General features: G+C 50.2%; 1 protein-coding gene across 1 annotated transcript in view; it reads right to left on the bottom strand.

Moving 5' to 3' along the window:
- ASTN2 (astrotactin 2) overlaps nt 1-14,271 on the bottom strand; it is a 334,716-nt gene that overhangs the window by 222,284 nt on the left and 98,161 nt on the right. The window contains exon 4 of the mRNA XM_021551387.2: nt 7,916-8,065. Within this exon, the coding sequence (XP_021407062.1) occupies nt 7,916-8,065 (150 nt within the window). The remainder of the gene's footprint in view (nt 1-7,915; nt 8,066-14,271) is intronic.

Below are 14,271 nucleotides of genomic sequence, written 5' to 3'. Positions count from 1 at the left end.
GGCTCCTGCCCTGGCCATGCCCTGACCTGGCCCAGCAGTGCCCTCCAGGGCAGTCTCAGCTGCAGGGCAGGAAGGGGCTCTGCTGGCTCCTTTCCTCCTGGAAGCAGCAGGAAGGGTCAGTGCTTGCACACAGCAGCATTTAGTGCTTGGGCAGGGGGGGGTTTAAAGATCCCAAACCATGACCCATCATCAACCCCTCTTCAGCCACAAACTCCACAAAAAACATCCACTGCCATGATACACACACACCAAGGGGTTTGAAAGGCACAGCGGAGTGGTAAGACCAATAAGGCTTATTTGCATGAGTGAGGAAAATCTTAATTAACCTGGACTTCTAACGCAGGCTCTTGGGCAACCAGCCAGGTCTGCAGCCCTGCTGCAAATCCCCGTCTCACTGAGCAGGGGCTGCTGCAGTGGCCAGGGCTGGGGGACGGACAGCAGCTATGGGAGGGTGTCCCCACTGCTGAGAGCTCAGCACAGCCACCTGTGCAGGTGGGGCATGGCACATCCCTCTGTCACCTTCCCGTGCACCAGAGCTGGCCCCTTTTGCACAGGCAGATGGCTGGGGTGGGCAGAGGCAGCGACGTGGTGCTCTCTGTGCTGTCACAGCCCCCCGAGGTGACCAGGCAGCTGGCACAGGCAGCAGCTGCTCCAGCCCAGCCCCCTCCGGCCACTCTGCGTTTGTGTGCCGGCTGCGTCTCCGTGATGGATGGAGCTGACATGTTAAATTACTCAGGCTGGATGTCTTCAGAGAGCTGGTGACAGCGATATTGCATTTTCTGATTACCCAGCACTGAGCAGGATGTATAAATACAGGAGTTGTAAGACCCGGCGCAGGTCCCCCGCCCGCCACGGAAACATCTCCTCTGACCCAACATGCAGTGCCAGAGGTCAGCTGGCAACACGAGCCTGGGGAATCACTGGGATCACACACACGCCTGCCAGGAATGTGCTTTTACACCTCTGTGCCATCAGGAATGCTGGACCACATCCTGGTGGCGGTTTTGAGGATCTCAGAACCCAATTGAAGCAACCTGGAGAACACAGGGATGCTAATTCTCAAGTAATCCTGCCATGAACCTGATTTCATGTTTAACTGAAAATCTGACCAAATTAGCCCAGTGAGATGTTTACAGCTGGGGCAATGCCTGCTCTTCCACGTCCATCACCGGCCTTGGTCACAGGCTGCTCACCAGAGCACGGGGCTGAGGATATTCATGATGGGACCAAGGATGCTCAAAGCAGAGGGCACCCACGAGCAATTACTGATGAACAAGGACAGCATCCAGGTAAAGCCAAGCAGTTCTTCTTGGTCAGCATTCCCTTTCCTTTAAAAACAGGGAGAAACCACCCAGTATCAAAAAAGTAAAAGATCCTAATCACTGCAATTGGTTACAAACTGGAATAAGAAAAAAAAAAAAAAAAAAGGGAACAAAATAAGAAAAGGAATAAGAAAAAAAAAAAAAAATTAAGACAGAGAACAGGAAAATGGCAATTTTGAAGTGCTGGGTATCAGTAATGAACTGAAAACTCACTCCAGCAGCTCTCATGGGGAGATACACCCTCTTTACACCCAGTTTACTCCTGCTTTTGAGACTGGAGAAAAAACAAAGCTCCTCTTTCCTCACGCAACCCCTCATCTCCTGCCCAGCTCGTTCAGCAGGCAGCGGGGCAGGAGGCAGGCAGGGAAGGGGAGCTCAAGGAAGATGCTCTTGTTTCTAATCCTGTTTGCAGATTTACAAACTCGTTAATCCCTTCAAATAGATCTCAGCTCAGGCAGGGCGCTTGCTCTGAGTGCAGCATTAATTTAGTGGTGAGCAAGGCGGGGTGCCAAGGCAAACACCTCGTTAGGGTGTAATTAAAGACGGTCCCGTTAATGCAGAGTGGGGATAAGGAAATAAAATTCAGGAACCAGAGTTATCCCCAATGACTTTTCGTTAGCCAAAGCCACGTGTATATTTTTAAAAGTGAGATTTTTGTCTTTAAAGAGGAAATAAAGAACACACATGACATTTTTAATCCTTTCCCTGAAGCCAGGAGGTCGTAGAACATCTCAGGGAAAGAGCTGTAGATGTAAAAGGAATCAAAACTGAGTTAAAATAAAGAAATAAGTAGCAGTAGCTGTTTGGATAACTCCTATCTGAGGCCAAGCTGACCTCACCTACTTAATCCTTCAAAGTTGGATGTTGTAATAGAAGTGGAAGCTCAGTTTTGTCCCCAGCGGTGCCACCTTGGGTGACATCTTTGTGATCCCTCTGCCCTGCAGCCACTATCAGTGGAAAAATAATTCTCTGCATCCTTTTCCTCCAGAAAAAGGGCAAATCCCTGTACACACCAGAGAATTCAAGACCCACAACTTCCCTCATCAACCAAGTAGGGCTCACCTCATTCCATGCTCACTCACCCCACGCAACGTTGCCTTCTGGGGGTTCAACAAGGCCCCCTGTTCTCAGGCTTCCCAGTAAAAACTGGGTGAGGAATGCCCTCCCCAGCACAGCAGCGAAGTCCATGCACTAAGAGCTGGCAGGGAAATGCAATTAGCTAAGTGGAAATTATTCAGTTCAATTAATTTAACTCTGAAAAGAGCACCAGAAAACTGAAAAAAATAAAATAAAAAAAAAAAAAACAAAACAAAAAAAAACCTAAGTGTGGTCAGTGGTCAGACAAAGGTAAATTAGATACAGCTTTAAGTAGGAAAAAAAATACACAAACATTTTCTTTTGAAACTTACCCAGTCAACCCCAAAACCATAAAAGAATAAAGATAAAAAGCCCTTTAAAAAAAGCACCCTGTGGCAGGGGTATGTTCACACACACTGGCTTCACATATAGCTGAGGAAAACTCTTCCTCTTCACCAGTCTTCCCTCTTCCTTCTGTCTCTACCCAAAACACCCCAGCAGTGCAGGAGGTGCAGCAACCAGGTGACAGTGCCATGGGCTTCCACTGTGAAAAACTGGGATCACACTGGTCCCAGTCAGCAGCCCTTGCACAGCCTGAAGGGTTTCATTTTCACCAAGGACCAACTCAAAGAGCTGGACACGATGTCGTGACTCAGGTGAGGCGAAAGCTCCCAGGTGAACGCCAGAAAAGCCTCGCCAGCAAAACGTGGGGTTCCACAGGCACCACAGGGCAGCAGACAGGGCAAGGTGAGCACAGAGGTGTCCTGCCAAAAGCAGGGATTGTGGATGAGCCCAGCTGAGCCTCAGCTCTCCTCCCTCAGGGAGCTTTGGCTAACTCAGGGCGCAGCCAAGACCTCCAAACCGCAACTGCAGCCCCAGCAGGCAGCACATCCCGATGGAGAACACTCTCAGGAGGAGAACCATGATGGGTTATTTCTTCCCAAATCCAGAGTGTTTTTAAAGCCCTGCCCCAGGAGAGGGCACCAGACCCCCTCTCTGAGCACAGCAGCCACCCCCAAGGCCACCTCCCAGCCCGGGCTGGGCACACAGCACACATCAGCCAAACCCATCAGCCAAACCTACAGCTCAGCCCTGCCCTGCCTCTCCCCAGGGCATCACTGCTGGGGCAGCCAGCTTGGGATGCTCCGGGGCAGCATTTCAGGATCAATAAACGCTCTGGAATGCAGCATCCCTCCCACCAGGTCTGCCAGCCCCCAGCAGAGACCTCTTCCTTCCAGCCCACCTCTCCCACCCTCAGCTCTCTCCAGCCTCGCTCCCCTCAATTATTTATAAGCTCTGAATGTGCTTCACTCCACAGAAGTGTTTAGGGAGAAAGGTTGTATGAAAGAGTCATTAAACAAAATAAAGTTATATGGCATTGTAAATAGAGAGGGTGGTGTGGTCTGGTGGGTTTTTTTAAAGTCAATCTACTTGGGAAAACAGCACCTTTCCCATAGCTGCTGGAAACACTCAGGGCAAAATCAGATTTAATGAGGAGCAATGGGCAGCAGCTTATGCATATTCAGAGCAGGGAAGTAAAGCAAGGCAAAGTTTATCCCAGATTTGTTCCCCTTGGGCTGGGGATCAGGTTTGGATGGTTTATCCCATCCTTCTGAAGGAGTAGCACTCGGAAACCCTTTCAGAGCCTTTCCATAGAGGGGGAGATCCTTCTGCTATGTGCAGCTCCTGCAGGGAGAGTGCTCCAGCTGTAGGGCTTTGATGAGGTTAAACATTAATTAAATCAAACCACAAGAAAATAATTACACACATGCATCCATCAGGCTGACTTGTCACTACCCAGAAACAAAGTTGGATGCAAACTCCATCAGCGGAACTGTCACGAGGCCGTTAGGAGGAAATGAATGTATCCCAAATGGACAATTTCATTTAGGGGGCGGAAAAAACAACTCTCATGGATTGCAATGGATTAATGAGGCAAAGGGTTTATGTTTGCAACTGGATGGAAAACGTAAACATCCCGAGTTGTGGTATCATCCTTAACCCTGAAGGGCTGTTTGCACTCCAGCCACGTGCCTGCCGGAGGCACAGGTAACCACAGGCTGTAAAAACAAAACCTCCAGCTCAAGAAGCCAGGGAATGGGCAGGGAAAGGCACGGATAGCTCAGCAACAGTGCCCAGCCACCACCTTTACAAGCAAAAAGATTTTTAAATTAAGAGGGGAAGAGGATGGATGGGATGGGGCTGTGCAGAGTGAGATCTCCACTGGAGACATTGGACTACCTGGCTTCCTGGGGATTTCTGAGGACTGAGAGCTTAAAATCTCTTTCTTAGAGTGTGCTGGTGAGGGATCCCCGTGGCTGGGGACACTGGGAGTCAGTCCCCTCCTGGAACCCGTGGGGTACATTCTGCCTCAGGCTCCTCGTCCCTCACTGACTCTGGGTACAAAGCAATCTCATTTTCCAACTGAGGAAACCAGTGGGGAGAGATGGAGAGAGACCAAGGGTGCTTTTGTCACTGACTTCCCCATGGTCACTAACAGGCAGAGGAACCCTGGGGAGGTAGAAAATTGGGTGGGGGGTGTCTCCAGAGGCTGGGGGGTGTCTCCAGAGGCTGGGGACAAGCCAGGCTGGCTCAGGGCCACACTCTGCTCCCACTCAGCCAGAGGCTCTGCCTGCAGCTGGGCACTGTGCCTCCTCCAGAGCTCAGCTCCAAGGATTAACTGGCTTGTTCCATTAGTGACCAAAAAGCCTCTTACCTCCAGTTCTAAAATGAAATAAAAACACACAAAAAAAACCAAAACAAACCAAACCAAACAAACAAAAAAAATAGGCTGGAGCAGGGAATCAGAGAAACTTCCCCTGACATTGCCCATGGACCTCAGAGCACCCACACTAAAATCCAGAGACATGTATTTGAATAACTACTAGAAAACAAACCAAATAATTTAAACCAGTTAAAGAGTCAGAACATTTTCTTTACACTAAGTAAATAATTTATAGGCAGAGCTATAATAAAAAAAAGCCCTCTCCAGGCCAGTATCGCAGGAAAATGTATCAGGAATAAAAGATCACATTTCAGACTCATAAATAAATGAAAAACAAAACTAACAGTAAACAGAAAGAAAAGTATTGCCTTCCCAGCTCCCAGAGATGACACAAAGACCCTCAGAGCACTGGGCAGATCATGGCCAAGGGAGCTTCATCCACATCATCCCTGAAGGGATCTGTTATCTCCTCCTCCTACAGAGATGAAGACCTGGACCCAAACCCTTGACACAATCTTTTGTGTGATACAGCCTTTAGATCCATGAATGCTGTGCTCCCACTGTCTTTGTAGCTCCTAAAGCCCCCAAGTACTGGGAAAGCAGAAAGATGTCCCAATGATGCGAGTGACGGCCAAAATGAATTTCACCCCTTCATGAAACTAAAACCTGACAAGAAACTGTTTCACTGTGTTTTATCTGGGGCAGCTGACAGGGACTCTGGGCTTGCAGCAGGATGCCTTGGAGGGGACACGCTGTGACACAGCTCACAGGCACCTCCACCAGCACACCCAGAGGATGCTGTGTGAGGTTTGTCCCTCTCTCACCCCACCACAGAGGAGCTCTGGTGTCCCCACGCTCAGCAGTGAGGGTGAGGAGGCTCCCACCTTCCTCCCCAGCCAAGCTCCTCTGGCCATGGCTGATGCCTTGGAGTGGCTACCTAGAACAGAGGCTAGACAAGATTAAGACAATAAAAGCAGGTATTTATTAAAGGCCTTCAATAGATACACCTTAGGCAGTTCAAAGCCTCCCAGACGCTGCACCCAAACTGGACAATGGTCATGATTTTTTCCAGAGAGATATAAGTTTGGTCTATTTGCATATCAGGTGTTAATTCTCCAATTACAGCTTCAGGAAATGAAGTCATTTACCCCCAATATATCTGCAATTCATTTTTGTTTATATTTTTTGTGGTCTGAGATAGAGGGTGCCCTTGGTTCTGTGGACACAGATGGACACGCCAGCCCTCTCCCTTGGAGAGGTATCCCTTGAATGGGATATGATGAGATCTTCTCAAGCTCTCATGGACTGAGCAATCCTCCTTGGTCATGGTGAGTTCCCAGCACGCTTTGGAACCCCATGTAGATTTGTTGGGACCAAATGGTTTTTCCCCTTTGTACCACCCTGCTTTTCCCCATAAAAACCCCTGTTTCTGCCCTGTTCAGGAGGGAGCTGCCATCACAGGGTGCTGGAATAAAGGCTGCCTCTGTGGAACAACCACAGGGTGCTCCTGTCTCTTTGTCCCTGTGTTGGCCAGGGTACACCTGGCGAGGCAGAGCTGAAATCACTGCTAGGAGCTGAGCTGTCTGCCCCTTGCTGAGGTTACCCAGCAGCTGAAGGACTGCCTGAGACTCCCAGAAAGTTATATCTTGTGGGACCTCTCTCTGGGAAGGTTGTGGCATCCAGGTCAAGCCATCAGACCCCCAGTTGGCCGCCTCTGGGGTTGTCAGGCTTAGAAGGATTGCTCTGTCTGACCAAAATGTGAAGACAATTAACTAACACTTGTTGCCCTGTTCTTTTGAAAGTTTAAAAGCTCTTTTAAAAGTTTTCCATGCCTTCTGATGTTTACATATTTCTACTGGAGTTCTCACGCACTGTTCATGCAAATAATGATTGTTTTCCATTCTTCTTTGTGGGAGGAGGGAATTGATGGACTGTTGGTTTGACCAGTGTGGTTGGAGAGGTGGCAATTTGATTATCCAATCCACTGTCACTTTTGGAATTCTATATATTGTGAGGTAAGGAATAAACTTCCTCTTTTTTCCCTCTTTTGCATTGAGGTCAGCAATAAACTTCCTCTTTTTTCCCTCTTTTGCATTGAGGTCAGGAATAAACTTCCTCTCTTTTCCCTCTTTTGAATTGAGGTCAGGAATAAACTTCCTCTCTTTTCTCTCTCTTACATCTAGCATGAACATGAGAGTTATTTCGTGTCATAGTGTGTTGTGGAAGATAGATAAATATGATTGTTCATAAATAATACATCGGGATGAGAACAGTTCTCCCAGCTGGCCGGATGACACCCCTGCCTTTGGATGGGTCCTGGGGTGAAATGGACTGTTCCATCCCACCCCCCAAAAGATGTATGGTTCACCCTGCACCTCTATCCCTCCCTTAAAATATCAAATGTCTGTAACCCCATTGGCCATGCCTTGTTCCAACCCACCTTGAAGCCCCTTGATAAGGAGGCTTCAAGGGGCCACGCAGTCTCTTGGAGCTTCCCCTCTCTTGGAAGTTCCTCCCCTCTTGGAACCTCCCCTCTCCCAGAGCATCCTTTTGTCTCTCTCCTCCCCCACGCTCTCAAGCCCCACAGAACCTCCTGCACCCCCAATAAACCTCCTTCCCCAAGAGCAAACTTCAGAGATCTCTGCCTCCTTTCATCCACACCATGCTGGAGCCTGATATGTTCTACAGTAGCACAACAAGCGCTTCATACGGAGTTTGGAGTTACGCGCTAGGGCAGTACAGGGTTTGTAAAACACCAGAGCTGGAATCCCAAGGCCCCACGGCCACGTACCTCGGGGCCGGCTGCGGCGTTTCCGTCGGCCCACGGAGGTGCTGCGCAGCGCGGGCTGCAGCTGCCCGATCTCAATGGGCGTGTTGGTGCGGAAGCTCTCCTTGAACTTCTGCATCAGTGACTCCACCGTCTCCTGCGTCACCTCGGCAGCTGCAACACCAGCAGAGAGGCTGTGGTTACAAAACAGCTTGGGCCACCGCATCCCCACCACCCACAGAAACCTTTCCTGTGCAAGCCGGAGCTCCATCCTGGGGCAGGAGCTCTGCCAAGAACCTCTGATTTCACCCACAGGGACCCATCCAGCACGTTTCAGATCTTACCAAAGCCACCCATCCTAGAAAATTGGGAGTGGATAGAAATTGTGTTTTCCACACTGCTTGCCAGCATTTTGGATTATTCCTTGCCTCTCCCCCATGTGTCATGCCCTTATCCAGCCTGAAACGTCCAAATCATGCAGGGCACTGAGCTGGCTTTGGGTCAGGCTTAACTCTAGGCCAGAAGCTCAGAATTGTACCCCAGCCTTGGCAGTCTTTTAGGGCAGCAGGAGCTCCCCTACAGGCAAGTTTGGGATTATTGGGAGGGCTGGGATGGGAGCCAGGAAAAGGTCCAGGAATGCTCTGAGCTGCAGCAGGATTCCTCAGGGTCTCCCAGAGGCTGCACCCACGTGCTGGGATGCATGAGGTCAGGAGACAAGCAAACAAGCAAACAAGTTCCTGCAATGCCCCATGGCATGTGCCACATCATGCTGGTATCTAAGCAACTCCTCTCCTTGCTCTCACACACCCTCAACTCGGTAATGCCAAAAAATTTCCCAGAACTTCCGATGAAGCTCTCCACCTTCACAATGGGCAGTAACAGGAAATCTTGAAAACACTCACAAAAAGCAAAGATGAAATTTGGGATCAAAAGGCCTGTCCTGCAGGACACAGAGGTCTCCCAGGTTCAACATTTGTTTGGCCTCTGTTAGGCCCTTAAATAAACTCATTAGCAGAACATAACCAGTCTCCTGTCTCCATTTCCAGAGTCACAAAGTCCCTTCCATGAGTACCAGAAGCTTCCCATGCCCACAGCGTGGCTGTGTGGAGATGGCAGGGAGGGATGCCAGGTCCTAGAGCCACCACATATCCCACTTGGAGAAGGATAAGTGAGCACCCTGGAGCCCCCAGCCTGCCAGGAGTTATGATGTATTAGCCCATCACATCTCCTGCCTCCAGAGACATTAGATGTGCACGATGCTCCTCGGGCACTCAGCAAGCTCAGGGTGCAGAACTGCTTTGCACCACAGACACCAATTCCCTTCCCAGTGTGGTGCAGGGAATTTAGAGTTGGAACAGAAGCTGGCCATGCAGGATGAGGCATTTGGAATTCTAGACAAGGATTTCACCTAAACACAGAGTCTGCAGCAGACTGTCCAACATCCAGCCATGCTGAGGGGAGCAGAGAGCCCTCAGCACCCAGTGCCACACCAGGAGCAGGTTCCCTTCCTTCTCCCTAAATCACACATGTAGCACAGTTTGTGTCACTGGGTTGTGTGTGGCACAGTTTGTGTCCCTGGGCTGTCTGTGGCACAGTTTGTGTCCCTGGCAGTGGGGCTGTGGCCCAGCCCCATCCCCAGAGGTTCCAGCTGTGAGAAGCAGGTGAGCAGCACTGGCAGCAATGAGCCAGGGAGTGCCCAGGGGTGCTGAGCAGCCACCCAAGGGAGCAGAGGGCACCCAGGGCAGTGCATGAACGTGAGGGTATAAAAGGCTGGGCTAAAGAACAAGAAGGGTGGTCATTTAAAGCCTTCTGATGTGGTGAGGTGTTACTGTATATGGGTTGAAGCTTTCTGAAATTGTATGATGATACTCTTTGTATTGTGGCCTGTGACACCCACAGGTGATGACCTCAGCCTCCCAAGGGTGCTTTCACACCCTTCTGGGCTGCAGAGATGGTTCTGAACTCTGCCAGGGCCATTGGGAGAGGGAGAACCAGGGAGCAGATCAGGAGAGGATCCCTCAAGCCAGTGCTGCTGTGCTGGGAGACAGAGGGAGAGCATCCACCCAGGCCACAGAGAAACAGGGATCAAACCCCCTGCCTGAGTCAAGTGGCAGCAGTGGGAACCATTTCAGGAAAGCTCCAGAAAGGGAGGGAGCTAAGGGACCAGCTGTGCAATGTCTTTGCATTTTCCAGTACCAGGTTCCCCCAGGAACCACAGATCAGAGACAGAGCTCCCCAAAGTGCATGGCAGGCACAGCTGAATCCTGCAGTGTCAGATGCCCCAGCAGGCAGCATCACATGAGGAAAAAACATATCCAGAGCAGGGAAAGGGCATCCAGTCCCACCCCCAGAGCACACATCCCCCCTGAGGTGCCAGGGAAGGATGCTGTGGCAGCACTGGGGTGGCTCAGCCTCCCCACAGGGGGAAGCCCAACCCTACAGCTCCCAGCCCAGCAGAATGCATGGCAGGGCCTCCCCTGAACAGATGGAGACGTATCCAGACCTTGGGGCTGTGTGATGCAGGACTTGTGGAGGTGGAGCAGGGAGCTCCGGAGTGGAGTGCACAGCTGAGGCTTATTTACCAAAAGGAGGCCAGGAGGAGAGCACAGAGGAGGAGGAGGAGGGGAGCATGCCTTCAGCGAGGTGACAGCAGCCTCATGGCCCCTGCTTGGCTGATGGTGACTGTGCCCATCTGGCCACCACGCTCCCACACCTGTCAGAGGAGCAAACACCAAGGGAGGGGCAGTGGGGAGCGAGGGGGGTCCCTCAACCCCCAGCTGTTTGGGATGATGCTACAAATACTGCAGGAATTGGGAGCAAAGGGCTGCACTGCCCTGCACAGTGCCAGCACATTGTTGGCTTCTCCATGCCCCTCAACTCAGGGGTTTGAAGAAAGGAAATGGGAAAGGGAAGCAGGAGGGAGGAGAGAAAAGTAAAGCAGGGGAAGACAAGGAAAAAAAGGAAAGGGAAGGGGAAATAAAAATAAAATAAAGGTAAAGAAGGGAAAATGAGAAATGAGAAAAGACCCTTATTATTGACACAATCTCAGCAGAGTTTGGCATAGGTGGGTAGCACAGAAAAAACCCTCAGTGACAAATGAAAGATAGCAGAGCTTCGTGTGAGCATGAGGGGGTGAGATGTGTGAGCATGAGGGGTGAAGGATGAAGGGACAGCCCTTCATGCACTGCCAGCAGTGCCAAAAGGGACAGAGAAGTGACCACTGCACTGTAACAGAATGAGACAGCACTCGCTGGGGCTGCTCCTCACATCCACGAGAGAGACAGACCACTGCAAAACCACACTGCCCTCTGGGCCTCCCCACAGCAGCTCTTGGAGGCTCCAACTGGCCAGAAACGGATGGGAAGAAGCACTACTGTGGGTAGACAGTGTCTTTAATAATTTGCTTTAAGTACAGGCCAGCCCTGGACAGGCAGTTGGATTAGCTGATCCCTGTAGATCACCTCCAACTGAACTACCCTATTCCACACAACCCTGCCAGCCCCCCGCACTGCCTGTGCCAAACACAGGCTCAGCCAGCAGCTCCTGGCACCTCCACAGCTCCCACATGCTGCTCCCCAGCACGACACAGCCACGTCAGCCGTGCCCAGGCACCAGCTCCTCCCAGGCTGCCCAACACGACACGTTCCGGAGGCAACGGGACCGTCCTCCCCTCGAGCACGGCGTGCCAAACGCCTTCGCTCCCCTCCCCGGCTTCCAGGATAAATCCACCCGGGCTACTGAGCTCACAGCTTTGTCACCTTCATGCTGAGAGATTCTCCAGCCTGGCAGAGGTGGTGAGATCCACCCCGAGGTTTGGCACAAGGCTGTGATCTCCATCTCCCCCCACGAGCAGGGGAATCACGAGGCTCTCCAGCCCCCACAAAATCAGCTTCCCTCTCTGGCAGCACTTTAAGGACACGGCTGAAGGTCACCCTACCTTTGCAAAGCACAGCACACATTCCTGACAAACACCTCCCTCCTGTCCACCCCCATATTCTATTTGAAAAGCGATTTGCTCTCCTTATGGCTCCCCTATTCGTTTTGCACGTCTCCCACAAAACAATTCCTACCCAGAGCCATTCTCTCCTCCTTTCTTTCTGCTGGCACAAATTGCGGTGGGAAAATATGTTGTTTGGCTTAAAAATTACAACAACAACAACAACAACAAAAAAAGTAGTCATCAGCTGAACAATATGAGCAATGTTTGGGTAAAAATGCGTTCCAGTGGAGATGGGAAGCAGCAGCATTCACTCCAGGACAGCCAGGAGAGCTGCACCCTCCCAGCCACACTGGATGGGTACAGGGTCTGCTCTGGGGACATGCCACAAGCAGGATCTCCCCATCCCAGGAGGGATTCCCCATCTCTGACTCCCAGGCTTGGATCAGTGCAACCAGCCACAAGCCCCATGTGAGAGATGAACTATTTGTGAGCCCCCACCAGCTGCACTTGGGTGTTGTCTCCACTGTTCCCAGACATTCTCAAGGCACTACAAAACCCCTCTGCCTATGCAACCTGCTCCCAGCCAGCAAAGCCAGGCAGTGATGGAAATACTCCTTAGATCTCAGAAAAAAAGCTCTCAGATTTGCTGAGGTGTTTTAGTCTTCAGACATGGCCTTGAGGACCCCAGTGGAGCAGCTTCTCCCCAAGCCAGGCTCAAACCTCGTGGTGCCATTGGGTGGTGGGAGAGCTGGACAATCCTACAGCCTGGGTTTTGCATCTTATTAAAACAGAACAGTGAGGTTTATGGTCTGCAAAGGTGCCAGCTTCCCTGAGCCTCAAAATCTTTGGTGTCTGGCCTAAAGGTTATTTTCCTGGAGCCACAACCATCCGTGCTCTCCTCACACAACACCTGCACTCCCACAGCTGCAGGAGGACGACTGGCAAGGCAACAGAAGCTTCTATCAGAGCTTCCCACACTAGGTATGGACTAAAACATATTTTTATAAAATACATGTCTTTAAGCATCTGGTTTTCCCATTTCTCTCTTTGATTTCTGGCTGTCAGAAGGCAAGTTATTGATCCCTCAGTATTAACAGTGCTCACAACACTCCCAGAGTTTCAGGGAGAGGACTGACTCCAGAACATCTCAAGAGCTGCCCGACTGAGAGTTTTGCATCAAGACAAACTCAATCAAGGATTAAATGAAGAAGTTTGGGTGAAATTAGAAGTAAGGTCAGTGGGGTTTCTAGCCCCTGACCTGTCATGTGGAGGATGCAGCCCCCTCACCTCAGACACTGGCTCTTCTCAAAGACTCTCCTGCCCTCTCACTGACTACTTCCAGTATTTTTCACATCTGCTTTTTCTAGGCACAGGGCAGGGGACTCTCCTGGGAACCACTGACGTGGGCTCTAAAGGTCTAATACATCATCACGTCCCTAACACACCACGGGAACACCAGGCAAGTGCCAGTGTAATGATGTTATAATTGTTTCCTCCAAATCAACTCCCTGATATTCAGCAAGCTCATTTTGATGTTTCTGGATCAATATTTTAGAAATTTCTGTTCCACAAAGTATTTCAAGAAATTGACTTTCTGATCCTATTTTGGAACAAGCATAAATTTCACAATACTGGAAGTTTTCCACATGGTGGAAACCCTGATTTCTCACCAGCTCTAAATAATGGGTGTTTGTTGCTTTTCGAAGCATGAAATAACTAACGGTGTTTGTTCTGAGACTGGGATGTGGACTGATTTTCAACAGTGCCACCCTGAAGGTACTGAGCTCCACAAAGCACAGAGCTTTAGTAGCATAAAATTAGGTAATTACACTGATGCTGATGCGATGACAGTGGATTGTACAGATTTGTACAACAGCTTCGCACGCACTCAGAGGAAAACACATCTGAGGAGCCACATCCTGCCACAGAGCAAGGGAATACGGAAAAGGCAGGAGAAAATCTGGGATCTTCACCTTTCCCTGTGCTTCTCCAGCCACCAAACCCCTCTTGAGCAGGAGAGCCTGTCTCCTTTGGTCCCCCGATCTCCAGCAGTCCATGTCAAGTGCCACATGCAGCCACTGTGTCCAAGAAACACAGGGAAGATGCTGGTTGCATTCCACAGCCAACTCAGGACATATAAATCTGTTTTATTTAAATACATACATATAAATATATCTCCACAGATATACTTGTATTTGAATGTATATCTCTATATATGGATATATACAAAAAACATCAAAAGCAAGGATGAAGGAGGATCTCCAAAAAGCTCTTTTATGAAGTGGGGCTCTCACACACAGCAACAGAGGGAGAGAGGAACCCAGGGGCATTTTGAAAACAGCCTTGTATACTATGTCAACTTTTTCTTTCTTCTCCCTCCTGGCCCTTTTTGTTGAGCTTTAAAATAGAGGCTGTATACATTTTTTTAGCACAGCTATTA

This window comes from Lonchura striata, chromosome 22, assembly GCF_046129695.1.
Source record: "Lonchura striata isolate bLonStr1 chromosome 22, bLonStr1.mat, whole genome shotgun sequence".
Taxonomy (NCBI): Eukaryota; Metazoa; Chordata; class Aves; order Passeriformes; family Estrildidae; genus Lonchura; species Lonchura striata.
Note: the sequence above shows the minus strand (reverse complement) of the source record. Positions and strands in the feature narration are given on the sequence as shown.